Source organism: Polistes canadensis, unplaced genomic scaffold (assembly GCF_001313835.1).
Source record: "Polistes canadensis isolate GaletaPanama2010 unplaced genomic scaffold, ASM131383v1 scaffold_91, whole genome shotgun sequence".
Taxonomy (NCBI): domain Eukaryota; kingdom Metazoa; phylum Arthropoda; class Insecta; order Hymenoptera; family Vespidae; genus Polistes; species Polistes canadensis.
The window spans coordinates 56,584-72,821 of record NW_014569638.1 but is presented as its reverse complement, the minus strand read 5'-3'; the positions used below and the strand labels follow the sequence as shown (position 1 = coordinate 72,821).

Here is a 16,238-nt window from a genome sequence, read left to right as displayed (position 1 = left end):
ATATAGTTGACGCGCTGGCTTTTAATATACGATCGTCCTTAATATGCTCGACGATTAAATACTATTGTCTCTCGTCATTCCTCTATCTTTCTCTTTCTCTCTCTCTCTCTCTCTCTCTCTCTCTCTCTCTCTCTCACACACACACACACACACACACACACACACACACACACACACACACACACACACACACACACACACACACACACACACAACCTTTCTCTTTCTCTGTCCTTCTCTTTCTTTTTGTATCAATCTTTTTCTTTCTCTTTTAGTAGCCTCGTTTTATATCCTCGAACTCACTCGAGGTGTGTGCATACATACATATATTTCTTTATATTTTCATGTTATATTTGGGCAAAGTAAAAGCAGAAGCCTTCATCGACTAGCTCTTTCTTTTACTTCGCCTCGGCAGATGCTTCTACATGCTAGAGATAAACGAAGAATAAAGGGCAAAAAGTGACGAGTGGGATGTTTCCCTTTTCGTACCACAAACGATCGTGCCAAGAGCCACACACATACACACCCCTCATACCTCTCCTTTCTTTCCCTGTGTCTTTGATCTTTCTATCTTTTCTCGAAGAACCATCTCGATGTTGTCTTCCTCCTCCTCCTCCTCTTCTCGTCCCGATGAATTAAGCTTTCACTTTTCCCCTATCTTCGTCAAAGTTGATGGAATAAAAGAAAATATAAAAAAAAATTCAATTACAAAAAGAAAAGTAATAAATGGAAACATAATAAACGATTCGTTTTACATTTGAATTACGTATTTTACGTGTACTCTCTGCTGGCAAGCTATTATCTTTAGTTTTGTTACACGTATAGTACCGTTATATTTATTTTTATATATATATATTTTTTTTTCTCTTTCTTTCTCTACAACATCTAATTCGAAATAAATTAAATCGTTAAGGCTACGATTTATATCAATCTATCATATCGATCCAACTATCGGTATATTACTTTAGTCGTAAATAGTATTCTTGGAGAATAAATGTCTACTCTCCCCTTTTCGTCGGTTTAGATTTTTATTTTATATACGACAGTGTTATGATTTTTTTTTATTATTGACGTGTTAAAACTTTGTCGTATGTCGAATTTCTGTCGTATATCTATATCCGCGATCATTATTATATTCTAATCGAGTCATTTTTATACAATAGGAATAATAACGTTAACGTTTATTCCTCTGTGACATACGTGTTAAATCCTAAATTCTACGATCAAGTTGCGTGTATTGGCAGTTTTAATATTAATAACAAAAATAATTTTAATTTTATAATATAATAATAATAATAATAATAATAATAATAATAATAATAATAATAATAATAATAATAATAATAATTATCATTATAATATACAGGGTGAGATTCACTTATCCCAAAAATTCGTTTATGTAAGTTGCTTACAATTTCAACAATTTTTGTAAACAAATGGAAGAAAATATTAAAAAGAAATAAAACAATTTGTTTCGAGCTATTTCAAAGAAAGCGATTTTAATCTCACCCTTTATACGATACGAAATAAAAAATAAATGTGTTACGAAAAAATAAGATTGAATACGATGACGATGATGATGATGATGATGATGATGATGATGATGATGATGATGATGATGGTGATGATGGTGAGTTTTTTCTATTCGGTGACAGTATCTGCATCTAATTAAATGATTTTATTATTTTTGCAACGCGAGAAGTACTTGACTTTTATTTTATATTCTTCTTTTCAAAGTTTCTTTAGAATATTATTTTTAGAATGAATAATGTGATCCAGACGACTGTCACCCCGTCGTTGTTTTTTTTACGTGCAATCGTTACGTAAGAATATGTGATTTAATCATACTTATTGCTAAGAGAACTAATGATGAACGCTAATTATATATTATCATTCGCACCAACACACTGATACGTGAGTATCATACGAACACACACACATACATTAATGTAACGCACGTGTCATCGTCGTTATTATTACTTTACATACGTAAGAGAGCTCCTTGTTTCTCTTTTCATTTTTTATTCTTTGGATTATAAAATTAGTTAGAAAGAAAAAGAATCGACGAAGGTAGAATATTCTCGGATACAGTCATTTAATAGAGATAACACAAGAAAAAAAAGGATAATTATTTTTTTCTGCAACCATCCGTTTCATTCGTATTACAAAAAAAAAATATATATATAAAGGAACTAATCATACTTTCTAAAATGACCCGTTTATGTTTCTTTTTTTCTACTCTTCGAAGATCCATCAAGTTTTGCAGTTCTTTTTTTTTCTTTTTTTCTTCTCTTTTTTTCGGACAACACTCACATTAGTCGAATTGAATTCGATTTCGATGCGTCTTCTTCTTCTTCAAGAGATTGTTCGAATCGAGACAGCGGATATCGTATTTCAGTCTCTTTTATGCACCTGAAGACAAAAGATTCTTTTCTTTCTTCCTTTCTCTCTCTTTCTCTCTCTCTTTCTTTTTCATTTAGAATGAATAATTTAAAAGCTCTTACAAGCTTTTTCTTCTTCTTTAATCACTAATGTTGTCTATCGAAAAATCGTTAGAAAATCGACTCGTGTTTTTCTAATATTAGATGAACCAATAAGCGTCGTAAAATTTCAGTATTTTATATCTAAATAAATGACAACATTTTTTATTGTATACGTGTATATGTATCATGTATATATATATATATATATTTTTATGTAGTTTCTATTAATTTCTAATGTACAAAAGATGAATGTGATCTGCAAAAATGTTTATTTGCAGTGTGAAGTTTGTATATAGTATAATATTGTATATCCAATAGAATATAATATACGATTTTGATAACTTTAGTTTATTGTTGAAGTTAATATTATTGAATCATATTGACTAGCTAATATTTAATTTAAATATACATACGTTATTAATAATGATTTATTTAAATATAAAATACTGAAAATTGTGACGTTATTTAAATTATTGGTCAATTCGATACAATTTGGCATGTTAAACTTGTCACACATCTGGAAGGCATTTAAAAAGGCATCAAATTTTTATTACATATTACGAAACGTCGATCATGCTATTTCCGATATTTTCTATTTTCATTCATACAAATATCTAATTTTTAGAAACTAATATTAGGACAGGATGTTATTTTTTATTTTTCTATTTTTCTATTTTTCTATTTTTCTATTTTTCTATTTTTTATTTTTTAAAAAAGAGAGGATTCGAAAGGTCGAAAATCATAGATCACGGAAATCATAGATCGTGACTCACGTAGATCGAACTTATGTATTTCGATGATTCCTCGAAGACTATTTTGAATCGACGATGCGAAATGCAAATTTGAAATATATATATCTTTGAATATATCTATAATGGCACACTTCCAGACGATTTTTGACAGAAATTGGCAGTATCGTTAAAAATACTTCAGTATAAAAGACTTTTTCTCCCTTTTTTCACGATTTTACAAAAAAAAAAAAACAAAAAAATCTTGGCTGTATTTTTGAATGTAAAGATTTCTTTTTTATCTTTTTATTTTTTTTATTTTGCGATCTCGATAGGATAGAATAAAAAAAATTGATGACGTATAAATTTGTAAATTTTATGAAAAATTTCTTCAATGCCGATACACACGATAATTTCAAATGACAAATAATTGTACAACAAAATTATCGGATATTTCAACAATAGACTAAGCAATATATAATTTATTCTTTTTTTTTATGAAGAGACGTGGATCGGTTGATGAATAATTCTTTTTAGAATTTTTACTATTTCTAATTGTACTCTTAATTACAAATTTTGTGGTCCCGATATTAATATTCCAATGGTTACACCCCCCCCCCGCTCTCCCCTTCATGAATAAAAATCATTTATGATCCACGAGAAAAGTTGTAAGAATATATATGAATAAAATTCGAAGTAAAAAAGGAGTTAAGAAAGTTAAGAAAAAAGAAGAAAAAGAAAAAAGAAAATAAAACAAACGCAAACTAACAGATAGTTTTTGATGTTCGTGCAAAAGAGAGATATAATTAATTAATTAAGCTCGATTCGAAGATATTAGAGAAGTAGACGCAATGACTATATTCGATTAGTAAATTGGTAACAAACGTATGATTATTTATCAGTCGTATTATCATATATCGACAATTTATTAATAATCTCTGTAAATGGTCAAGCATTTTCTTCTTCTTCCCCCACCCTTTCTCTCTCTCTCTCTTTCTCTCTCTCATCTCTCATCTGTTTATATACATTAATAACAACGAGTATCTCGATTAGAATGACACAAATTCGTCATTTAAAGAATCTCTTTTGCCTTCTTATGGTTTTTATTTTATTTTATGTTTTGTTTTCAATTTCATACGCGAGTATTCTCGAACCTATCACACAAGTGTGTATTCGCGCAGTTGCATATACATACATATACGTGGATCTTGAAGTATATGTCTTTTAATAAATATGTGTAAAAGTCCGCCAGAGAGAAAGAAAAAAAAAGGCGCGTTAGAAATACATACACCTTTGCCTCTAGGCTTTCTCATTCCTGACTAAACCACCCACGGGCTTCTTTTCAAGGTCAATGACCTTAGGACGGAAACGCATTGACCGTTGATGTTTGCTGAACGTTCAAAGCATCCTGTCAAAGTCGTCGTAATCGTCGTCTCGTCACATAGTCGTATTTAAGTTTTCTTCAAGATTATCCTTATCTTCTTTTTATTGTTTTAATGTTCAATCTCGAACCTTCTCGAAGTGAGTTTAACAGATGGTTTCCAACGGTGCAGTCTTCGTACTTGGATTCTGTGTAACGCTATCACCCATGCTGGGCATACCGTGACTGGTTGTACTAAGGCCATTACCCTGCCGACTTGCGTTAGTTCTTGGATTTCTATTGCAAAGTCTTTTCAATGCTGCTCTGACCTGAGGCTGGCAACCGACCACTGCAAAGATCAGCACACCTTGGAAGGCGTTTATCAAGTCGGTGAAGTACCAGATATATTGTGGACCACCTACTGCCCAGGAGACTACATCAGCAACCCATGTGATACCCATCACGATCACCAACTTCATGCATACCCAGCCCAAGGCAGCCCTGCTTAACAGAAATTTCATTTGTCAACATTATTGATTAGTATACGTGTTTAATTATAATTTAGATATTTCATTGGTAGCTTTTTATTATTTTTAATAATTTTCTTTTTGTTTTATATATATATGAAACAAACGGTACTGAACAGGGATTGAACGAAACTATAAACTTTTCAATTATTTCTTTTCTGTTTTAAATTAATTTTGTACATTGACATTTTAATTCTGTTATAAAAGTTCAATTTCAACTCTTATCACCTCTATGTCGGGTGTTACTTGACATCATATTTCTTACACTATCTCTAAAGTCTAATTATACAATGGAATTTTTAAAATAATTTTAAATGTTTAAATTCGGGATTAAGGAGTGCATAGGGTTAACAGTTATTTTATCTTTAGTTAATAGTTTCCTTCAAGATCTTGTACTAACTAAAGGTTTTAAGACATTTTCTTAGCTTTGGATTTATATTTTGAAAAGCAAGTAAGACGGACAATGAAAAAAGAAAACGAGAAGAAATAATCTTAGGATAGTCTGCGGTAGACCGCTAGTAACGTAGACGATATAATCGGATCGATAAAAAGATCGACGAGAAGAACCAGTCGATGAAATGAAATAGCTTAGCTCTTGGATCGTTGCTTGTTCTGATGTAATAGGGATAAGAATGAATGAGAATCGATGATTGATCCAAGATTCTGATCGATTGAAATAATAATAAATTTCATGGATCAATTACTTCTGGTTTTATTCGATTAATTCATCTAATCAGACTGTTTAAATTACATTAAATTAACGTTAATTTATCTCTCTTATTTAAATATTTTAAAATGAATCAAGAAAACCAGGAGTAGAACGACAATATCGTAAGACCCCGTAATGCCTACTCGAAATTATGTTGAACATATTATATTTTAATTAATAGATTAAAAGTACATTGACACACAAAAACATACTTTTTGCCTTTATTAAATTTTTATAATTCTTTATCCCCCTAAAACGCATAAAAAGAAATCTCGATCCTATAAAAATATCGAATAGAAAAATTGTACATTTTGAAGCATTAAATATCAATATTAATATTGTTTATATAATTTAATATAAGTGATTTTTTTTTCCTGGAGATACAACATTATATTTTGCGGAGAATGTTCGAATATTTGTAATTACGTCACTGAAGAAAACGTACGTAAAGGAATCTTCAATACTTTTCTAAATACTTATCAACGACACAAGGTCTTTCTCTGGATCATAAAAAAGAGAAAAAGAAATAGAAGCAAAAACGAAGTTACGATCTATGTTTTTTTTAAGTTTTTTTTTCATATAATAGCAACTACGTTTCAACGAAATCATAAATCCTGTTGGCACGGTAGCAAAGAGAATAAAGTTTATAGAGATCGTTTCCTTTCCTTGTCCGTGCAAATAACATTTTTCTACGGAAATTGAGATCGTCAATATCAATCTAACGATTGAGAAAAGAGAATGGATATTGAAATGGGAAAGAAGAAAGATAAGAAGAAGAATAAGAAGTACGAATGAAAAGTAATGATATTTGTTCCTTTTCTTGAACATAAATATGACTTCTTCGGAGAAATTCAAACTTATTCGGTTGGCCAATAAATAAGTTATGTCAAAAACTTCAATATAAAGAATACTCTATGATATTTTATATTTAAATATAAACTATAACTATATGTAAACTTGGATATATATTATTTATTGGCCATATTTTTATCGATTTAGATTTATTTAATCTTTTTTATAAAATAAGAACGATCAATCCAAATATTGCAAATATTCAAATCATCTAAGTTAGAGTCAAAGAAAATACGAATCGTTTGAGAATAACTCTCGTGAGAGGACCACTTTCATTTGGAAGGTTGAAATGAAACCAGTTATCCTTGATGTTCATCGCTTAAAGCAGGTCGTCCTTCGGTCGAAAACAAAGCCCTGGTTTCTTCTTCTTTTTCTTCATTTTCTTCGAATAAAAAGGATTCAAGACGTTCGTTCTGATTCACTATGAAATTGAGTTTCTAACTATTTCAAAAGGTCTATATAGAATATATAGAGTACATAGACCTCTTCTTCGAATATATCGAATTTCAGTTAATTAGATAAACAAGGTTGAAGTTACAGAGTGCATCGATCGCATAACTTGAAACATTATTGGTTGGTTTATTCTCGTTAAGTAGATCACAAAGTTTTCTCAATCTCGTCCGAAAGAGACCACCGTGATTGTTTATTAAACTCCTTTGAATGCGGATTTTGTTTGATCTAGATTTATGAATCCTCCTTTCCTTTATAAGTATTATAAATTATATCATAAGAAATAATTCAGAGCAATTTCTTTACTTACCTTTCGGTAGTGCTTTTGACAAATTCACCCTTCCAAAGACCGCAAGTTAATTCACGTGCGGTGGCGGCAAAAAAGAGAAGATTCACGGCTAAAAGTGCACCGATTGGTCCGAAAAAATATGCAAGAATTTCCATGTCACCTGTAAGACGTACAAAAGAAGTATCCAAATTAATATACGTGCTGTGTTTTGTTACTTTAATAAAATAATAATTATCCGAATATCATACGTCGTCACGTATTTATTTCAATTTCATTGGTCGATTTTAGCACGTGGATCCGGACCACCGAGACCGCGAGAAATCTTAATATTCTAAATTTAAATCATCTCCGGATAGGATAAGCCGGATCTCTTCGATGTTTCGAATTTCTTCGATTCAATAATAAACGTTGTTGCGCTTTAACAATGGGGAGGAAAGCGAGATGAAGGAAGAAGGAAAAAGAATAGAAAGAGGAAGAGGAAATGGGTTTACACAGGGATGGAACTACGATACAGCAACATTCTGTAACGCGAGGGGGGTGTGGTCGAAAAATTTTGCATTTAACAATATTAGTATACCAATATTAATATTCTTTATATAATATAATATAATTTGTTTTTTTTTCCTCGAAGGCTCGTAAAATTTCATTTTGCACAGGGTTCTTCGTATATTTATAAATTCCATAACTGGGTTAACGTGTTATACTTACGATAATGAAATTCTAACTACGCGAGATTTGATTTTATTTTCATGTTTACCATAGATGAGAAATTTCACATCTCTTTATCTTTCCTTCTTCCTTGAAGTTCGCGCGAAAATAGATTTTTTTTTCTTTTTGTTTTTCTCTTTCGCGGATCTCGAAAAGGGAGGAGAATAAAAATACGATCGAGGACAGGAAGATAAATCTGTTAGACGATCGTACATGATTCACCGGAAGTGTGGAGCAATATACACAAAACTTAACGAATCGCGATTGGTTTTTGCTTTAGGTAATGTTTCAAAAAATATATACACACTTGAGAAAAAGAGAGAGGAAGGTACACGGATACATAGAAGTGTGAGCTGATAGAAACAAGCATTACTTGTATCAAATAATTTTCTTGTATCTTTAAAACCATTTTCGTAATTGCATGTACTTTAACAGTCTATGTTATCTAAACCCTTTTCATCCTTTCCCACTTCTTCTACAAATAAACTTCGAAATAAAATCTTATTTATACAGGTAGTATCTGTTATACAGGAGGTAAATACTACTAATGCACTTGTAGTAATACTTTTAACGGGTATCGAACTACTCCAATCGACCTACTTTTCAAGCAAACGAGTCTCACGAAGAAGCACCACCATGCCAAATCCAGGTCAAACTGTTAAATCTTTTCTTTTAATATTTTACTTAGGTTAATAAGATGTATCAATATCGTCCGAAGTATTTTAATAGTAAATATTTTGATTTTGAATTAAATTTCATCGTTTTTTTTTTCATTTTCGATATTATCCACTTAACGATTTAATGTTTTTTATGCAATTGTAATTTATACGGGATTTCGGTTATTTCAATGAACTTTTAGAACCCATTTTAAAGATCTCAAACTATAAGAAAATGTAAACAAAAAATTCTCTTATTTTTTTTAACCAGACACGCTAGAATATGTATCCTCTTAATTAAAATAAATCTTAATTTGTGGACCATCTGTATAAAAGTATAATCTATTTGGGTACGTTGTTCCTTTTAATTTGATATAATCATGAAAAATTCCAGCGTGAATAATTCGGGAAGGGGTAACATTTAAAATGTTGCGAATATTAAACCAGTTCATTATACTTTTACCGAGCTTGTGGTTATATTTCACGATTGTTTGACCATTTGAAATAATAAAATTGGCAATTTTCTCTACGGCAAAGTTTAAAGAGAGTATACAGGAGGAACATTTAACAGTATTTTAAAAACATTTTCTGTAATCCCATTCCGGATGATCTAGTCTCTTCGTTGATTTGCTTCTGAGCTTGAACGAAAAGTTTCGAGCGGACGTCAAACTCAGGCTAAACTCGTCGGTGAACTTTCGAAACGCTGTGTATCGGATTCGGGCCGGTTTACCAAACTTTCTCTCTCTCTCTCTCTCTCTCTCTCTCTCTCTCTCTCTCTCTTACGCTCTTTTTTTTCTCTTTCTCTCTCATTCTTTCTCTTTGGGTACTCTTCATCTCGTCGCTCGGTTCGCTAGCTGCCGGACGAACGGAATATTAAACGAATGCAGAAGAGCGAACTTGTATTCTCTTCGGCCCTTGGCTTCCACTTTTTTTCTCATTCACCACGGCGTTCATTAAGAAGGTTCAAAATTCAACGATGGTACATACTGACAGAGAGAGAGAGAGAGAGAGAGAGAGAGAGAGAGAGAGAGAGAGAGAGAGGGAGAGAGAGAGAGAGAGAGAGAGAGAGAGAGATAGAGAGAGAGAGAAAATAAAAAGAAAGAAAGAATGAAAGAAGAGATAGGCAGATAGAAAAGTAAAGGGAGGGGATGGGAGGAAGAGTTTCACACAAAAATTCAAAACTCTTTTCAGTGCCAACTTTTTACCTATCTTCCCCCTTCTGAATTTATTTCTTTCGAGAGACAATAACGAACGATTCATTTCGAAGTACTCGCGAAGAAGCAATTATATTAAACGATGTCTTCCTTATTTCATTGGCTAAAGTTAAAAAGGAAACCATGGTTTTCGACTATTATCGATAATCATTCGTAATTTTACTCTCTCTTTTTTCTTTTTGTTTACATTTATTTAATTTCCTTTTTTTTTTCTTTTTACTTGTTTCCTCCTCCTACCGCGTAATAGACTTTAAATTAGAATAATTTAAAAGAGATGGATAGACAGAGAAAACAGAAAAAAAGTCATCTTATTCTCCTCCTTTGTTACTTTACTTTTCTTTTCTTTTTTTTATATATAATTTGTCTGTTCTGTATCGTAATAGTCTTTAAATTAGAATAATTTAAAAGAGATGGATAGACAGAGAAAACAGAAAAAAAGTCATCTTATTCTCCTCCTTTGTTACTTTACTTTTCTTTTCTTTTTTTTATATATAATTTGTCTGTTCTGTATCGTAATAGTCTTTAAATTAGAATAATTTAAAAGACAAAGATAGAGAGAGAGAGAGAGAAGGGAGGGGAAGGGGGGGGAGAGAAAGTACGATAGTTCTTTCTTACCGTTTACGAACGACACTATCATCTATATTCGGTGGCTTTTGGCAACCCGCCAACGATAGCTGTTCCGCACGGGTTGTATCTCACTTCATGGCAAGCCATAACAAACATAAGTGAATTATGTCCACGCGTGCCTGTTCGATACTTTATGGCACCACCGTCAAGCCCGATTAGCTCGCCATCGAAAACGTTTCGCGAGATCAATTGCGATCGTTTCTCCTCCTCCTCCTCTTCCATATCCACCTCCGCTTCCTATTTTCCCACCTCCACATTCTGTTCCTTCTCTGCATTCATACTTTCTCTTTCCCTCACCCTCCACCCCTCTCTGTAGGTTGTTTTTTCTTTCTCTCTCTTTCTCTCCTTCTATCTCTCTTTTTTATCGTTTCCAAGTTTCGGACACTTTTGCAATTTATGTCATGCGATACCCTTTTAATCGTCGACGATATTTCGGATCGTCAGGCAGGATTGTTAACGGTCCCTCTCTCCCTCCACCCCCCGTTAACGATCCGTTTCTCACGTGTTTTAAACGATTCACTGCTATGGAATTTTTAATTATCGTTAGATAGGAAAACACAGGGAGATCGATTATCTATTTGGTTTTGTTTTTTTTTCTTAACGATTTCCTTCGTTTATACTTATTATAACATACATATTGTAACATTTGATTTTCGAATAAACAACAGCCAAACATCTGTAAATGGTCTGAGAGTTTCCAGACCGCAGATCAAACGTTTAGAATTGAAATTCGAAATTCTCTAACTTTCTAATTCCCTCCAGGTGTAATTTCGTGATAAATAACATTGGTTAACAGTCATTTTGGATCTGATGTGTTATATATCAATTGAGTCGCTAAAAAGATTACGTGGTTGAGTCAATTTGTTGATATTTTTTTATATTGTATTTTATAAGAGAGTTTATTAATATTGTATTTGAAGAAAATATAATGTGATAGAAATCCATTGAATGAAATATCTCAAAATAAATGAGAATAATTATATTTTAAATCGAATATAGGAAAAAAAAGTTGAAATTTATTAACTAATGTAATCGTTCGATTGAAAACAATGTTGGTACAGTAGAACGTTCAAATAATACGCAAATTAATTTGATATTGAAAGTACTTGGGTAGAACAAGTTGAGATAGTCCTTTAAAATTCTCAACCATTTTCAACGTTAGCATCGTTTAGGATAAGTAATGGAGAGTAGACGATAAATAAGGGTGAGTTTAAAAGGTCTTCTCTAGAGTACTTCTCCTAAACACTTCTCTTAAGCATCCGATAATTCCCAGAACGTTTTATTAGCATATCGAGTGTTCTATACGTCGATTACTACATGCAAAGGGTCAAAGCTTTCTATTAATTTTGTTTTGTTTTGTTAGATAGTTGTTATTTTCTTCGTTCTGTTGCCATCCTTCTTTTTTTCTTTTTCCTTCCCGTTTAGTAATCGTATTAAAAAGTGTAACGAACCGTAGGACGATACACGCTACGCCTAGCTCGTGTCGGATTGTGTATAACAGGATTTCCAATACGGCACGTGCAATCGACCGTTTTAAATCGATTAATATTTGCCAGAGTTTTACGTTTATACATAAATGAAACTTTGAAAATGATTTCTCTCCCTTTCGTAGCTGTCCTTTTAAATAAATCCATAAAAGTATATGGATACATTTGATTAAATTTCTATACGATTTGTTTGTCTTGTAGAAGATGAAAAATAATTAGCATACGAATAATTCGATATTTCGCATATTGGAATAAGCTATAATAAGAATATAATACCGTATACGTAGATTTCAGTAAAGCTTTTGATACGATTAATTATTTGATATTATTAAATAAACTGCGATTACTAGGTTTTAATACCTGTTTACTTTTTTCGAAGACTAGGTTTTTTATCTGGTAAATCTTAAATAATTATATTTAAAAATTCATTTTCTCTAAAGAAATTAAAGTAACGTCTGGCATTTCTCAAAGCTCCCATTTGGGTCCGCTTCTTTTTATACATTTTGTTAATGATATATGTCATGTATTTAATAACACCAAATTCCCCCTTGTTGTATACAGATAATTTTGAAAATCTTTAATTGTATTGACAATTCTCTAAGTGTTCAAATGATTCAAAATGATCTCAATAGGTTGCATGAATTGTGCGAGATTAATAAATTATCTCTCGATCAATCGAAATGTTATACGGTGTTAACCTACTTTTTAATTATTATATAGATTCTACGTTACGAAATAAAATCCTTACAATTCACCACGAAAATGGGTTCTCATATTAGAATATTCCCTTAAAGAGATAGTTTCAGTTAGGGTTGGCTAGCCTGCCGCCAAGTTTATCTTCCTATCCTATCGTCTATGGCATTCTAACAAGACGCTGTAGTATAGCACACCGTAGCAGCAAAGTCCTTTGCTTGGCTTGGCTTGTTCAGCTTCTCTCAGCACAAGGTATTGCTTCGCTGAGTTGCGAAGCAGAACAGAGTTCAAGATAGTCCGATGGAGTTTCCCATGGGACACTATTATCCTGATTTACAAGTGCGACAACGATTCTATTTTCTGCTTTCTCCGCAATCAACCTCTACTGTGCTACGACATACAACTGCTGTGCATTTTCATTCTTTCCTATCTTTCCTTTTATCTATTTTTCCTTTCTTTTCTTATATATCTGTTTCTATGTGTTTCGAATGGAAACTCCTCTATGATGAATGAACGAGAAACCATAAAAGTTTCTTTCTCGCTTCATTAGGTTTCCTCAAAATCTACATACTCGCATGCAAATGATAAAAAAAAAAAGAGAGAGAGGGAATAACGTGCTCGCGTTAAGAGCACGTTTATGGTAGATCCCCTTTTTAAACACGCGAGACAAACAAAGACTATACACGTAGGAAAGAATTTAAAAGATTCAGAAAGCAGTAAGTTAAACGGGACAAAAAAAATCCCGTTTTATCCTCAATGGGGAATACATATTGTAGAAGAAGAGAGAAAGAAGTTGCTTTCGTAACATAGACAAAAAAAAGGCTACACGCAAATCGTTCTCGGTTCGTTTGAGGAAGACATCGATGCACATTATAGTGTGACGGTTATGTTTGCAACGGGTATTTGCGAGGACTTTGGGATCAGCCACGTGGGATTATTATGGGATAAAGGAGATTACGAATTGCGAGGTAGTCTTTCTCTATCTTTCCCTCTCTGTTAAATAGTCTGCAACTGTGCCGACCGCGAATAAAGACCACCCTTTCCTACCTCCCCCCTTTCTACTTTAGCCCGCTCCATGTCTATTTTCCCTTTTTCTATCTCTATTTCTCTCGTTCAATTTTATTCCCCCCCCCTTCTCCTTCTCCTTTACTTTCTCTCTAGTACGTTACAAGACGAGTTCTTAACAAGTATATACCCATCCCTACACACAAATACACACATATATATATATATATACAGAATACACTCGTAAATTCAACAGGCACACTTGGACAGAATGTATATTAAAGCTCGCGGGAGTTGTACCGGTTATTATTAGGGATTCGACGGTATTAAAGGTACTTTGGTCTATCGATCTTCTTATTTCTCTTTTTACTACCCTTCTATGCGTACTCTCTCGATGTTATATATAAATATAGTACAATATTCCGTGAGGCAAATGATATTTCAAGTAATCCTCTTACCTCCAAGTATTTCTATTATGCCCTTTGCGATTAGGTACGAATGATGATGGTTGGTGGTTCGGTTTATATTAGTTTTCTCTCTCTCTCTTTCTTTCTCTAAACGTAAGAACAAACTTTAACATACGTAGACTTTTAATTAACCGTTAGAATCCCTTATACATGCGTTAAGCTAAATTTTCGCGTTCCTATTCCCTTTTCCACCACTCTGTTCGACTTCTACGCATTCATTATGGGATATCCAATATTCGTTTAATAGGTAGATATCCTCCGAATGGTAATTAATTCGATGCCCGTCCCGCGCGTCATTCGGACTATCGTCGAACGAAAGCAATTTAGTCGGTACTTCGAGTTTGCCTGAACGGTCCTATTAATTGGCGGAATAATCGGATAGCAAGAGATGACCTTCGTTCCTCAGCTTTACTCCTTCTTCCTATTGTATCATTTGCAATAATAAGTTTCATTATTAGCTTTGAGGGAAAACGATTGCAATTATCGCTCGTTCTTTCATTTTCGGTTTATATCGATGATTAAAATAATGAGTAAATGAAGATGAAATTGATAGGGAGAGTTTTTTTAAATAGATTAAAAAATAAAAAAAAAGATAAAAGAAAAAATAACGCGTGTACTTATGTACTTGCGTCAGAAATTATATTTATTTGGCGCGTGATTGAAATATTAATTTTATTAAGGGTTAACGTGTCTACTAATTGTAAGAATTCATACGAGTTAGGAACAAAGGGAGACGGTAAATACGAGATTTATACATTTGAATTAAATTAATTAAATATTATATAAAGCAATTTTTATCACAATTTAACAGCACAGGATACGTATAAAGTAATGTAATAATCCGCGATCAATAAACGTTTATACATAATATAGGTATACGAGCATATATTTGTAAATATGCTTGTAACATGAATTATTTTTCATTCCGAAGTTCATTCAATTGAAAATAATGAATTAACAATAAACCGGTGTAAAATATATTCAAATTTAACTTTCTTTAACGGCTAACTTCATGGTTCTCTTGTATGCTGCGTGCGCAACTAAAATTTTATTCTCAACGCGCGTACGTATAACTTCGAAAAAAAAAGGATAGAAAAGATCGATCTTACCATAAAACCAGCATTGCCTTTCTCCAAAACGAGGCCTAAGATAGGTGTACTGAGTCTGGGGTGAAAGATGATCCAGTAGGGCAGCCAATCCCGCAACCAAAAGGGGCCCACCCCAAGCATAACAACCGTACACTCTGAGCCGCAAGGTCTCCTGGCCTTTCTCCAAACTTGCTGGTCTTAGATCTCTGGAAAAAAGAAAGAACAGATTATAGTAGACGTAGTAGAGTGAGACGACGTTCAACGTAAAACAGAGAAATGGAGTAAGATAAAACTATTGTAAAGTAGAAGATCGTTTTTGTGCACTTAAAGTCGGAGTTGAAGAAATTCGACGAAATAAAACAGCAAAACGATCTTATAGTTCCGTTTTCTTATTGTCGAGGATGGTTCTTCCATTAAAAATAAATGGGAGTTTGAAGGCGAGGAGTGGGAAATTATTGCGTGTAACTCTGTCGGATGATAAAGGAAAAAAGGAAATATATATTATTTCTGGATATTGTGTGGCAACGTGTAGTATTATAATGTCGGTAGGTTATAGGTACTCTATGTTATTGCGTGCAATTGTTTCTGTTTCCATGCGTTACAATCGAATGATTTGTAATCCAGGAGATATCATTTCCGCAACCACCGTCGCGAATAATCGATATTACGGATTTCGTTCGTTTTGCTGCAAACATAGTGGGTAGAGAGTACGCAGTATCCATCGAGAGAGAAGATTGAAAAAAGAAAATGTCACCGTTCTGTAATATTAAATGGAAATCTTTTTTCTTTTTTTTTGAGGAGGGGGACCCTTTTTTGTAGGGGATTTTCATACGTATACAAATTTATGTGGATGGGGGGAGAGAGAGAGAGAGAGAGAGAGAGAGAGAGAGAGAGA

General features: G+C 32.8%; 1 protein-coding gene across 1 annotated transcript in view; it reads right to left on the bottom strand.

Moving 5' to 3' along the window:
• Positions 1-2,292: 2,292 nt before the first annotated feature.
• The window catches only part of LOC106787100 (probable G-protein coupled receptor Mth-like 1), a 50,544-nt gene continuing 36,598 nt past the window's right edge, over positions 2,293-16,238 (bottom strand). The window contains exons 2-4 of the mRNA XM_014749154.1: positions 15,365-15,549; positions 7,420-7,558; positions 2,293-5,072 (exon numbers count right to left, since the gene is read on the bottom strand). Coding sequence (XP_014604640.1) covers positions 4,739-5,072; positions 7,420-7,558; positions 15,365-15,549 — 658 coding nt within the window. The 3' untranslated portion in view covers positions 2,293-4,738. The remainder of the gene's footprint in view (positions 5,073-7,419; positions 7,559-15,364; positions 15,550-16,238) is intronic.